The sequence below is a fragment of the Colletotrichum costaricense genome, assembly GCF_030867565.1.
Source record: "Colletotrichum costaricense strain IMI 309622 chromosome Unknown Scaffold_24.1, whole genome shotgun sequence".
In the NCBI taxonomy this organism is placed as follows: domain Eukaryota; kingdom Fungi; phylum Ascomycota; class Sordariomycetes; order Glomerellales; family Glomerellaceae; genus Colletotrichum; species Colletotrichum costaricense.
The window spans coordinates 136,521-149,698 of NW_026848253.1; the positions used below are offsets into that span (position 1 = coordinate 136,521).

Below are 13,178 nucleotides of genomic sequence, written 5' to 3' on the forward strand. Positions count from 1 at the left end.
CAATTGTTTGCTTCCTCTTTTGGCCTGCGCCGCTGGCGCCACCAACAAGACATGTCCAAGTCACGCGGTCGGTGTTGGAACATCAGTGGCCGAACGCCGGCCACGCCAAGCTACTGATGGCTATTCGACCCTCAAAGGAACAGCCATTGATTTCCATGAGAACGTTGTCCAATTCAATCAAGACGTAGCCAGCTCCGAGACCTCGTTTAAAGTTACTGGTTCAGATGCATCATGGACATTAAGTACCACGTTTCCTCTGTTTGGTTATGGGCCTGATAAAGCTAGCAGGCGAGGTAGACCGTAGGGTGCAGCCAATCTACACAGTACGGCTACTACGTCCGTGTATACCTCGCCGCAAGCAAGGATCAGGGATGCTCATCCTCTTTGTCGGATCTCCGGTCCTTTCTAGGTTGTGAATGGACAAAACGAGAGTCTTATGCTTCGCAGAATCATGAGGAAAACGGAGAAGGGCAGTCAAGCAATGGTGGATGGCAGAGATGTTAGCTCAGTACCTTATGTGCTGATACATGCCAGCAGAACAGTCATTTGGCCAGCTTGAAGCTCGCTAATTGTGTGTTACACTACGCAATGGCACATGAAAGGTAAAAGTCAGTACATGGACCATTTGCACTAAATTCTATTCTCTGTCGGTATGAGATGGTGGTGGTTGTGTCACTCTCAGGTCCAGCGATTTTCGAGAGGTCCATGAGATGCCCCAAAACTGGCAAAATGAGACAGATAGATCAGATGAGCCCAATGAAAGACTGCCTAGGCTCAACGTGGGGGAGAATGGAGAGTGGAACACGCTGAGCTCAGATGAACTAAGAGGCGCTGTGACTTTCTTCAACGACTACCGCAAATTGCTTTTTGCAGACGCTTCTAGGTTAGCTACCTATATCTGATATTCATTTCCCTGCAATGCGAGGTCAATACTTGACACAAAAGCCGGAAGCCTCACTTGATGGCGGCTACATCTACGCTTCGTCGCCTCACAGTCTAGTAGAAGGAGAACAACAATTATGACGAAGACGAGGTTAGGCGTGAGGTATCTCAGGCAGGCAACGAAATCGAAATTAAGAGATGGTGCGTGGTGGGAATGAACACCGGTAGCCACCCCAGGTTGGACTTACCTTGAGTAAAGTACATGTGCCTGCAGGTGCTGGGTTGCTCTTACCACATTTCTCTCATGTGTTTTGGGGCAACCACCTCATGGCCACTCTCCAGCGCACAAGGGAAGGTGCGTTGGATTGACGTTTCGATGATTGGAGGTTCTCTTCCGTGCGATTCGCTGGCTGTTCCTCTTTTCTCCTTTCCTCGCGCTTTTTCCTGGTTCTTCTTCCACAACCTCCGTCGTCAAGGCAGAACAGTTCGGCATCATTCATCAACAGCTACATGTCTTCAATACACGCATCTCTTTTGGCACTTCAGCAATTGATTAACCCGGATAAGAAGCAACGCGTTTCAGGCATTACTTTCAGTCGCTCAATTCCCCAATTTTCGGTTGCCCGTCCGAGTACTGCAGGCCAGACAGCCACGGCTCCCGTCACGATTACTCACACTGGCGACTGACCTTGTCCACGAGCCAACTAAGTCTTCGGGCGACTACAGCATTGGCCATGGACTTCATCACCACCATGACCGATCGTCTGCTCACTGCTGTTGGAGTGCCCCGCATTGTGTGAGTTCATTGTTTTTAGTCTTGCCGGCTTTCCGCACGTTACCCCCTCTCGCTAACACGTCTTGCGCACTCTAGTGACAGACCGCTGGACGGGTGGCACATGAACCTCGAGAAGCCAGAAATTGGAATGATTCTCACATGTATGCCATCATTCGCTCTTTCTCTCCTTTCTCATTATAGTCAAGTTGTGCTGAGACAATGCATCATCTAGACCCACCGACTTACACGCAACCGCCGATTAACTACGTCCCCGAACAGGTACTTGCCTTCAAGCCGTCACTCTTCGATAGTGGAGGAGAAGTAAAGCTTGTGTCCCACGGAACTCAACGGAAGTGGCAACACCTTGGAGTCACTGCCCACAGACTCGATCCCAAAGATGCAACCAGACTTCAGCTTCGAACACTTTAGGAGAAGCCCGAGAGTTCAGATGGCGAATTGCGAGACATTTGGGCACCCGAATACATGGTTCAGCTTGGTGATCCCGACGCCTGGGCCAGTTACTTTGATCTCTTTGATCGCCAAGAGATCCTTCCTTGGAATAAATCAACAGCAAAGGTCATCAATGTCCTGGGGCACCATATTGGCGAGCATAACCGAGTCATCTTACGTATTCAATACGAAGGAGAGAACGACCGGAATGCCGGGAATGTGGACGAGGTGTGGATGAGAACCTATTATCCTCAACTCCTTCGTGAATACTGGCTTCGTTACCGATGGGCATCCTTGAAAGCCCGCTGGGCTGCCCGTCGGGCTGGGAAACATGTCCCGCGACCCGCTACCGATGAATGGTGGAAGCGGGCTCCGTCGAGTGTCAAACACGGTAATCTCCAATACAGGAACCGGCTCAATGTCTTGACAGTCCGACCAAGAAGGCTCCCCAGAGTCCGGATTCGGGACCAGATCGCTGGACTATTCCGCCGGTGGGATGATGCAGACAGTAAGTTGATCACACACAGCCTTCTGATGTGGCATCGTACTTGTCTGCTGGCTGACTGCTAATGGATCCTGGTCAGCGATCCCTCCTCGTTAGCCACCTGCAACACCAGCCTGATACTTCTGCGAGCTATATATGGGCCCCATGCTCATTCTGCATGCAAGCGTGTCTGGACTCCATGTGCCAGCGACTGAGTTGTCGAGGTGATGAGGATGAATTCCGCTAAGGATTCCAGAGGAATTCCCACTATCCTCACAACAATCACGATGGGTGTTTTGTCACAGTCAAGTTGGTTTCGACATGGCTCGTTTGAAAGTCCGCATTAGCGACCGATGTATTATTCTTTCAGTACATTCTGGGTATCGTAGCGCTTGCTTATTACATGGTTCTCAAATCCTTCACTCGGCAGTGCTCCAAAAAGCATTGGCCGTGATCAGCTGGTATCGTGCAGATGAAATCAAACGAACCAATACTGGTGGCTCATAGTAATGGCCCCGGGAGAGAACAGCGGCTTGCGGGCTATGGGTTGACCAAGCAACTCGGACTAGCCACCTCGTGCCATGCGGACCATGACTCATCTTTCATTGTGCTGCCTCTGTAATACTTCACGATGGCCCTGTTGCATCGTCCCTCACTCTGCCTACAGCATTGCTGCCGACACCTGCTGAAACCGGGCTATCCGGGCGCGGCAAGAAACGAACGGCCACCTGAGTTGCCTTCTTGTCTCCATTTGTAGCCTAGATGCAGACTACTGATTCTCCAAAACGTCAAAGATTCCTTCAAAGACTGGCGCTGGCGCGGGAGGCCGTGTCTCGCCCTTCAGACTCCGGCTCAATGAGTCCATGGACATGGTGGTGGCCATACCACCGCCCGGGAAACCGAGCGAGACTGATCTCAGCTGTCTGGGTTCGAGCATACCCATTCCGATCTCGGCGGCACCAGAAGCCGACCGCTCTGCACCAAGGGCAAGGTCTAGCCTTGAAGAGGACCTCCGCAGAGGGGAGCGACCATGCAAATTTGGCGTCTGTGAGAATGATCTCGATGGTGGGGGGAAGAGGCGAGTGGCCAATGCCGGCGACGACGGCGAGGGCGAAGAAAAGGAAGGCCGGGAGATGGACGATGAAGTGGAGGAAGAGGAAGACCTGCGCGAGGAAGAGGATGCCTGCCGATTCGAGGACATGTACTCAATTTCGAGTAGGTGGAGAAGGTCAGTGACCGTGACACCTTCGGGAAGGTTGAAGTCTGGCCGAGGGATTCGGTGGTAAGCGGGTGGTCCCATTCGGGCTCCGTTGGTAGACGGCCGACGCTGTTGAATTTGAGGCTGCGGTGGCGGTGGCGGTGTTGGTTGCTGTTCAAGAAATGATGATGCTGATGGCGGTGGTGATGGAAGTGGTTGGCTAGCGGGTTGAGGTGCCTCGATCTCATGGTACCGCGTGGGCCGCGTAACCGTTGCCAGTTCGGGCAGCCCGTTCATGACAACGGGGCCGCCGGCTGGCGAAGAGCAGCTGCTGACGGGACTTGAGAGCAATTCACCGTACCCTTTGGCGGGCCGGTGACTCTGAGCTGGTTCGGGGCCTTGGGAGAAGGTGCTGCTGCGGTTGAGGTAGCCATCTCTAGGGCTGTCCAAATTTGACTGCTGCTGCTGCTGCTGCTGCTGCTGCTGCCTATGCTTCAATGACGGGGCCCTCTGAAAGGCCGTCTGCAGAGAGAGCCTTCCCCGACGCGACTTTGATAGATTACGCAGAGGTTCCCGAGCCGGCGAGTCGGGCGCGGGCGCGTAGAGACCCGTTTCGGAGACGGCAAAGGGGTCAGCGGGGGAGGAGGATGATTTCAGGGCCTCGAACGTCGAGACGGCCTGGGACACGGGAACATTTTGGTGACCAGTATGGTTCATCTCCTGGATGAGGTACTGGAGCTGGGTGTCGTCGAGGTCGGCGAGGACTTCGTACAAGGAGCCCAAGGAGGCGGAGGGCTTGTGCCGCCTGGCGCCGTGAGAGGGTTTCGCGACGGCGGCGTCCATTACGGCGACACTGTAGTTGTTGTTGCTGCCGCCAGTCTGAGTATCGTGAGATTCCGTCATGGTACACAAGGCTATGTACGGAAGGGGTGTAGGTACTGGTGAATGTGGTGGACGGTAGGTAAAGTGATTGGTACGTATCAGGTATCAGGCACGCTGTGTGGAATGACACTCTGAGACAGTGAGTCTCATTGCTGCTTCAGTGAAACACGACCCAAAGGGTGAATGAGTGTGGGTTGAGTTGCATGAACTTGCTGCAGCCTGCGGGCCACGCACACCAACGCGCGAACACGGGACGGGACTTCGGAAGGGAGGGATGGACGGAGGGTCAGACCAGCTGCAACCTCAGGTTCGAGGGGGGAATGAATGGGGAAGAATTGATTACGAGGTAATTACTCCGTTAAAGGATGCGCAACAAAAAGCAGACAGAACGGCAATCGGGGATGAGACGGGGAAGAAGGATGAAACAAGTTGTGAACTACAGAAAGAGAAATGGGCAATTTCAGATAAGCAAGGTCATGAAAGTATGGATACGCGTTCAAAGATGTGTTCCGTAATCAATCCCTCTTTTTTTTGCCTCCCCCCCCCCTCCCCAGCCATCAGATGAGAGAACGAACGAACGCTTTATCCAGGACCATACGAGACGGACGCGGGACGCGGGACGCGAGGGGCGCAGAGTGAGGCAGGATCATGCAAAAGGCAGCAAAAGTCAGCGGCAAAACTTAACGGTTCGTTCGGGTAGCCGTGGCGGCGGTCGTTTGACGTGACAGGGGTAAAAAGGGGCCAAATCTTAGAAAAAAATCTGGGCTTAGGTAATAATTCTGTCCATCATGTGATCAACGTGACCCGGTCAATCACTAAGGTAATTACGACTTTGCCCCGTTTGGGATAAGCCCGGGGGGTTATCGTCAACGTCATTTCGGTTCGAGCTTATCGATAATCAGCTCGAGCGATAAGGTGTTTGCAACGGGAGTGAGGCCGTTCGCATGGTAATGATTGCTCTCAAGTTCCCTCGCTTTCACAGAAAATGGAGATTACGAGCTGCAGGTTTAGTAAAGGGGAGATTAACTAGCTACCTTAGCTATCTAAGCAATTAGGCAAGGGGTATTTGATAAGCAAAAGGCACTCCAGGCCGTAAACGAGCTATTCTCACACAAACATGGCCCATACTAACTGTTAGTATCCCTATTACAGGGTAGTTAGTTCGAACCGTAAGTTAATAAAGAGATTAATTAAATTATATAAATATTTATATAAGTATAAAAAAAAAGTTCTAATTATAAGTTAAGCTAGTTATAATAATTATAAATAGGGCCCTTAATTAGCCCCTATATAGTTAGCTATATACCGTAGTTAAATTAGATTTCTAATTTAATATTAACTTTCTTTTTTTTTTATTAATTTACTTATTATAATTAAAAATATAATTCGACCTCGGGCTCGTTTACTAAGTCGTTTCTTTTTCCCCCTTTTTTTTATTTTTTTTATATAACCTATCCCTCTATTTATATATTAATTTTTTTATTATTTACGAATTACTTTAACCCCTTATTAAGTATTACTTTTATAAAAGCGTTAATAAGGTTATCGTTATTATTAATCTAATAAATCTCGAGGATTTTACGCTTTTTATATAATTACCTAAGGGCTATAATATTAATTATAAGCCTCTTTTTTTTTATTATTCTTAATTTAATAAAGTATTTATATAATAAATAAGAATTAATATAAATAATTATTAAGATTAGTAAAAAGTTAAGTTAATTAGTAATCCTCCTTAGCTTTATTAAAATTATATATACGAGGTTAATATTATTAACTATATTATAGCCTTTTAATACTAATATACTTCTTATTACTTACTTATTTTTAGTTAATAAATAATAAACTATATTACTATATATAATAAATTCGCTCTTATTTATACTCTTATTAATTAAGATAATAATATACCCTAATTACGAAATAAGGTCGTTATTATTTATAAATAACTTATTAATAAAGATATAGAGCTTATTAATAGCGAGGTTAATTAAGTAATAAATAAGGCCTCGATCGAAATTCGTTTATTATTACTTAAGCTACTTATTAAGTACCTCGACGTTTTATTTATTTAATTTTATAACCTACGCTACTTTAGTATAATTAAAAGTCGCCTCGGGTTAGTAAATATTATTACGACTTAATATATATAATAAGGCCAGGGCCTTGCCCTATAGGACCTGCGGTAGTTACTATACTATATATATAAAAGTATAAACTTAGAATAACTCTTTTTAAAATAGAAAAACTATAAATAAGTTACGTAACTACGATTATATAATAAAATAAAAAACGGACGCTTATAAATAAATAAAACGGACGATTATAAATAAATAAGACGGACGATTGTTTAGTAAATAATTAAATAAAAATAAATAAAAATATTATAAAAAATATATTTAAGAATAAAACTTATATATAGTATAAACTTAAGCCGGGCTTAAAAATAGACTTTTTATAACTTTTTTAATAATTAACTTAGTATTAGATTTTATAATTATTTTTAACTATTTTTATTAAGAACCCTTTTTAATAAAACTATAATTAATTACTATAGCTTTATTTATTTTATAATTTATAAATATAGTTTTAAAAAAGCTATTTATAACTACGATATTATTTACTTAGTATTCGTAACCTTAATTTTTATTAATATACTTATTATAATAAACTAGTTATAATACTTTAATTACTCTTATTTAATAAATTAACCTTACGAAACTTATTAAATAGTAAAACGAACGACGATATTTTTTAAAACCTTAAGTACCCCTTTATCTAACTTTAAATAACTTATTAACTTAGTTAGTAAGCTAACTAGGGTTAAGGATAATAAAATACTTAATATTATTTATAACTTTAATAATAACGTAGTTCTTAAAAAAGTAAACTATAAAAAAATATAGCGCACTATTAAAAAAAGTAATAAGTAAAATAAAAAACTCGTAAAACTCTTTAATAATAACTCCGCTTAAATAGCTATAACTTTAATTAAAAATAATAAAAATATCGCCGCTCTTTAAAATATAATTAATAAAGCTATAACTAACTTAAAAATTAAAAAAAAAAAAGTAAACGATTTAAAATAAAAAATTAGAACTCTTTAAGCTACTACTAATATTATTAAAACTTTTATAGATAAATAAAAAAAACTTAAACTTAATATACTTATTACTTTTAATAAAATTACTAAATATTTTAAGGGATTTTTAATTTAGATTAGAACTTATTAAACGTTCTATATTACTAACTTTTATAATAAAATTAAATAAGTTATTTATATAATAACCTTTTTTAGGGAACGAGCTTTAAAATAGTTTAAACCCTTTTAAAAAGAATTTTTTAATAATAACGGTTATTTACTATATTATAAAAAAAAAACTATAAATATTTTTAATAGTATAATAGGATTCTAAAACGCTCTTAAATCCCTATTTTAGGACCTTAATAAAAAATAATAAGTTAAAAAAGACTTAGCTAACTTTTAATAAATTAAATCTACCTCGTACTATGCTACTAAGTTTAGGAAACTCGTAGTATAACTTAATTTTACTAAGGAAACCTATATCTTTTCGTTTTATTAAAAACTAAAAAATAAAGTTAAAGACGAACTTAGTAAAATAAAAATACTAATAAAATTTTTATAGTACGTCGAGCTTATTATTAAAATCGATACTTAACTATATAAATAATATAAAGAAAAAAAGAGGTACGACGCCCTTAAGCTAACTTTAATAAAAAATACTAAAACTATAATAAAAAAAAGATTTTAAATATTATAACTATAATAAACTAGGATATATAGCTAGAAACTACTAATAAACTAAGCATATCTAATACTAACCTATTTTAGAAAAACGAGCTAATATTATAAATAAAAAAGTCCTTTATAAATAACTCTTATAAATAGCCTATTATAATAATAACTATCTCGTTTACTAAAATAGTAAAAAATAAATAGGATAGTATTTAAAGTAACTTAAAAATATATGACGATTTAAATACGATATTATACTACCTCTTATTAAAACTTTAATAATAGTAATAAAAAAAAATACTTACTTACTAACCCTATACTTTTAAAAAAAATAATATTAAGTATATTACTACGCTCTCTTAGATTTATAAAAATATAAAAAAAAAACTAGAATAGACCTTATTATAAAAAATATACTTTACTTTTTTAAAAATCGAATTAAATAAAGACTCCTAGTTAATATAAAAAAATAACTCTTTAAATTTAAAAAAAGAGGACCTAATACTAAAGAAATTATAAGTAACTTTGTTTATATAGTACGACGAAACTATATAAACTAAAAATAATTTACTAAGTTTAAAAAAAGACTCGATTTAAATAAAATCCTAACTAAGTCTATTTATATAATATAAAAAATAAACGGTAATAGAAAATTTATTTATAAAGTTAAGGAGTAGTTTAAAAACCTCTTATATAAAAATAAAATCGAAATAATTAAGAAACTAATTCTTAATTTTAAAATTATAAAAAAAAGAAAAATTAACTTTAATTTTAAAAAAGAAGATATTAAAATAGGACCTAGCTCTTTTTATTTTAATAAAATAAAATTACTTTACGATTCGGACGAACTTTATAATATTACTTAATAATATACTTAAATAAAAATCGATTATAAAGTATTACCTAGCGTTAATAATACTAGCTCTAAAAAAAATAATACAGAACTATAGTATAAATATATTTATTTATTTAAAAATAACTAAACTATTTAATTCTATAGGACTAAAAAACGTAAAAAAGTTATAATAACCCCTTATATAAATAAAAACTATTCTCTACTTAACCCTACGGACCCTTTTTATAAAGAATTGTTTTAAATAAAATACCTAAATAATAAATACTTTTAATACTTCGTATATAAATAAAATAGCTATTTCTATCTATAAAAATATAATAATAAACTTATTAAAAATATTTACATAAAAAACTAACTACTTAGCTAAACGTTACTAAGTTTTGATAATAACGATAAAGTAATATTTAGTCTAAACCCTAGCTTTTTTATAAAATACCTTAATAATAAGTATATAAAATAAAAAGATTATAAACATAACTAATATTAAGTTTACTATATTAAAAAAGCTAGGGTATAAAAAAAATAATAAAAACTATATAAGTAAGGCGTTTAATAAAAAAAGCGTATATTAAAAAACTAAAAAAGCTAATTATAAAAAAATAACAAGAGGTAAAAATAAAACAAAAGTTCTTATGTATAACTAAATAACGTAACGACGTATATTTACGAGTTAACTTTAATATTTATAAACGAGGACTAAATACTATTATTAATAATAATATATAAAAAATTTATATTTTACTAAGGATAATAAATAAACTTAATTTACTATAAGTATAAAAAAATATTTTATATTAACTATAAATAGTAAAAAGAGAATAAGTTAACTATAACTATAGATCTATTAATCAGGGGACTATATACCTCTTAATATATATTAATAATTAATAAGAATAACTATAATACGATATTATAGAGATTAGAAATATTAATATTATCCTAAGAATTTCGTAATTATAAAAACATAACTTACGGATAAATTAGATTACTAGCTAGGTTTTCTAAGAAAATCTAATTACTAAACGACTTAAAAAAAAAAAGGGTTTAAATAAATTTCTAATAACTCTTAAAAAACGAAAATAAATATAATATATAACTTTTATTAAAATAGTAAAAAGCTTTAAAAAGTTCGTATATAGTACTAACGATTAAGGATCGTAATAACTTTAAATTATATTTAAAGAGTACTAAATATATATAAAACTATTTATAAAACCTAAAGAAATAGGATTATTAAAACATAGTAATTAGGATATAAAAATCGAACTTAAAAAAAGAGCGTAACCCGGGTTCTATTTAATATACTTAATAAACTAAAGAAAATAAGAATACTTTAATAAATATATTAATAAAAAGCTCGAAAAAGGATATATTTAATTATTAAATTCTCTTATAAAATTCCCTTTATTCTTTATATTAAAAAAAAATAGAAAATTAAGACCTATTATTAACTATAAAAAACTTAACGAAATTATATAAAAAAATTACTATCCCTTATTACTTATTACTAAGCTTAAAAATCTATTTTACGGAGCTAACTAGTTTATTATTATAAATTTTAAAAAAGTATTTAATTAGATTCGAATTAAAAAAATAAATAAATAAAAAACGGTATTCCGAACTTATAAAGGACTTTTTAAATACCTTATTATACCTTTTAAACTTATTAATACTTTAATAACTTTTTAAATAATAATTAACTACGTACTCTAAGAGTACGTCGATATTTTTATTATTATTTATATTAATAATATTTTTATCTTCTCCCCTAATTTTAAAATATATAAGAAATATATTTATATAGTATTTTAAAAGCTTTAAAATACTAAATTCCCCTTATTCTTTATATTAAAAAAGAGTAGAAAATTAAGACCTATTATTAACTATAAAAAACTTAACGAAATTATAAAAAAAACTTACTATCCCTTATTACTTATTACTAAGCTTAGAAATCTATTTTACGGAGCTAACTAGTTTATTATTATAAATTTTAAAAAAGTATTTAATTAGATTTAAATTAAAAAAAAATAAATAAAAAACGGTATTCCGAACTTATAAAGGACTTTTTAAATACCTTATTATACCCTTTAAACTTATTAATACTTTAATAACTTTTTAAATAATAATTAACTACGTACTCTAAGAGTACGTTAATACTTTTATTATTATTTATATTAATAATATTCTTATCTTCTCTCCTAACTTTAAAATATATAAGAAATATATTTATATAGTATTTTAAAAGCCTTAAAATACTAAATTATATACTAAACTTTCTAAATACGAGTTCTATATATAAAAAATAAACTTTTTTAAATATATTATTATATTAAGATAAATCTATATATAAATATTAAAAATAAAAATAGTTAAGGACTAGCTTATATTATAAAACGTTAAGGATATATAAAGATTTTTAAAATTCGTTAACTTTTATTAATAATTCCTTAAGGACTATATTAATATAGTTAAACCTCTTAATAACTTAATATAAAATAATACCCTATTTATTTAGGATTCTAAGTTAAAGGAATATTTATTAAAATTAAAAATATAGTCGTTTTTAAACTAGTTATTATAATTTTAGATCCCTAAAAACCCTTTAAAATCGAAACTAATACTTTAAATTTTATTATAAAAGCGGTCCTAGGATAATAAGACGAATAAAAAAAACTTTACTTATATTACTTCTATTCTAAAGCATTTTACGGAGTAAAATTAAATTAATAAATCTATAATAAAGAACTAATAATAAGTATCGAAATATTTCGAAAATAAAAACTATAATTATTTAGAACTAAGTACGAAGTTATAGTCTATATAAACTATAAAAATCTCGTAAACTTTATAATAAATAAGAATTTAAATAAATAATAAGTTAAATAGAGTAAGTTCTTATTTAAATATAATTTCTAAATAATTTATTAAAAAGGTTTAAAAAATAGTAGAGTAAACGCTCTTAATAAAAGACCTAATTATAAAATCGTAGTCCTTAAAAAAATATAAGTTATTCTTAAGTAAAAAAAGGATAGTAGCCTTATATTAACTATAAAACTTTTTATAATAACTAAGAAGATTAATACTAGCCTAATTAAAAAAATAACCCCCGAGCTTATTATAAAAATTTATAATATACTAGTATACGGTTATTAAAAAGTTATTAAAACGTAAAAACGGATTTATTAATATTATAATAAATCTACTATACGTATTAAAATTATAAAAATAATTAAAAACTACGTAACTTATAAAAAAAATAAAAATAGCCTATATAAACTTTATAGCGAGCTATAATTATTATAATTATTAATAAAAATATAGTAATTAATTATATAGGACTTTATTATTAAACTATTAAAATCTAAAGAACTATTTATTAAAATATAATATAATAATATTTTAATTATAATTAACTAACTTACTAAGTTCGCGCATTTTATTCTTTATAAAAGATTAAGTACTATAAAAGACCTAGTATATATATTTATTAAGGTTATACTTTTAAACTACGGTTTACTAAAAAAAATTATTTTTAATAAAAATAAACTATTTATTTTAAAGTTTTAAAAATCTCTAATTTCGTAACTTAGTATAAACTATAAACTATTAATATTATTTCATCCGCAAACCGATAAATAAATAAAAAAGATTAACTAGATTTTTAAAATATACTTTCGTTATTATATAAACTATAACTAGGATAATTAAGTAGTATTTTTATTAATAGCCTAGTTCGTATATAATAATATAATTAGTAAAAGTATAAAAGAATCCCCGTTCTATTTTAATTATAAATTCTAATTAATAATATATAAAAAAGTATAATAAAAACTATAAGCCGTAAAAACTATAATAAACGTAAATAAACTTAAAAAGATCTATAAGTAAGCCTTA

At 33.4% G+C, this 13,178-nt stretch overlaps 4 protein-coding genes across 4 annotated transcripts; 3 read left to right on the forward strand and 1 right to left on the reverse strand.

Annotated features, from left to right (window-relative positions):
- Nucleotides 1-1,616: 1,616 nt before the first annotated feature.
- CCOS01_15446 (uncharacterized protein) lies at nt 1,617-2,708 on the forward strand (the record flags this gene model as incomplete). Its single annotated transcript, XM_060463585.1, has 5 exons — nt 1,617-1,678; nt 1,754-1,818; nt 1,890-1,978; nt 2,087-2,615; nt 2,692-2,708. 5 exons carry the CDS (start codon nt 1,617-1,619, stop codon nt 2,706-2,708), a joined length of 762 nt encoding a protein of 253 aa, XP_060305729.1.
- A 652-nt stretch (nt 2,709-3,360) lies between these two features.
- On the reverse strand, nt 3,361-4,692 carry CCOS01_15447 (uncharacterized protein; the record flags this gene model as incomplete). The annotated part of the gene is made up of 1 exon (XM_060463586.1): nt 3,361-4,692. The coding sequence occupies one exon, from the start codon at nt 4,690-4,692 to the stop codon at nt 3,361-3,363; it is 1,332 nt and encodes a 443-aa protein (XP_060305730.1).
- Nucleotides 4,693-11,108: 6,416 nt separating this feature from the next.
- On the forward strand, nt 11,109-11,258 carry CCOS01_15448 (uncharacterized protein; the record flags this gene model as incomplete). Its single annotated transcript, XM_060463587.1, has 1 exon — nt 11,109-11,258. A coding segment is annotated over one exon (150 nt), but the record flags the coding sequence as incomplete, so codon positions are not given.
- Nucleotides 11,259-12,701: 1,443 nt separating this feature from the next.
- On the forward strand, nt 12,702-12,851 carry CCOS01_15449 (uncharacterized protein; the record flags this gene model as incomplete). The annotated part of the gene is made up of 1 exon (XM_060463588.1): nt 12,702-12,851. A coding segment is annotated over one exon (150 nt), but the record flags the coding sequence as incomplete, so codon positions are not given.
- Nucleotides 12,852-13,178: the final 327 nt, after the last annotated feature.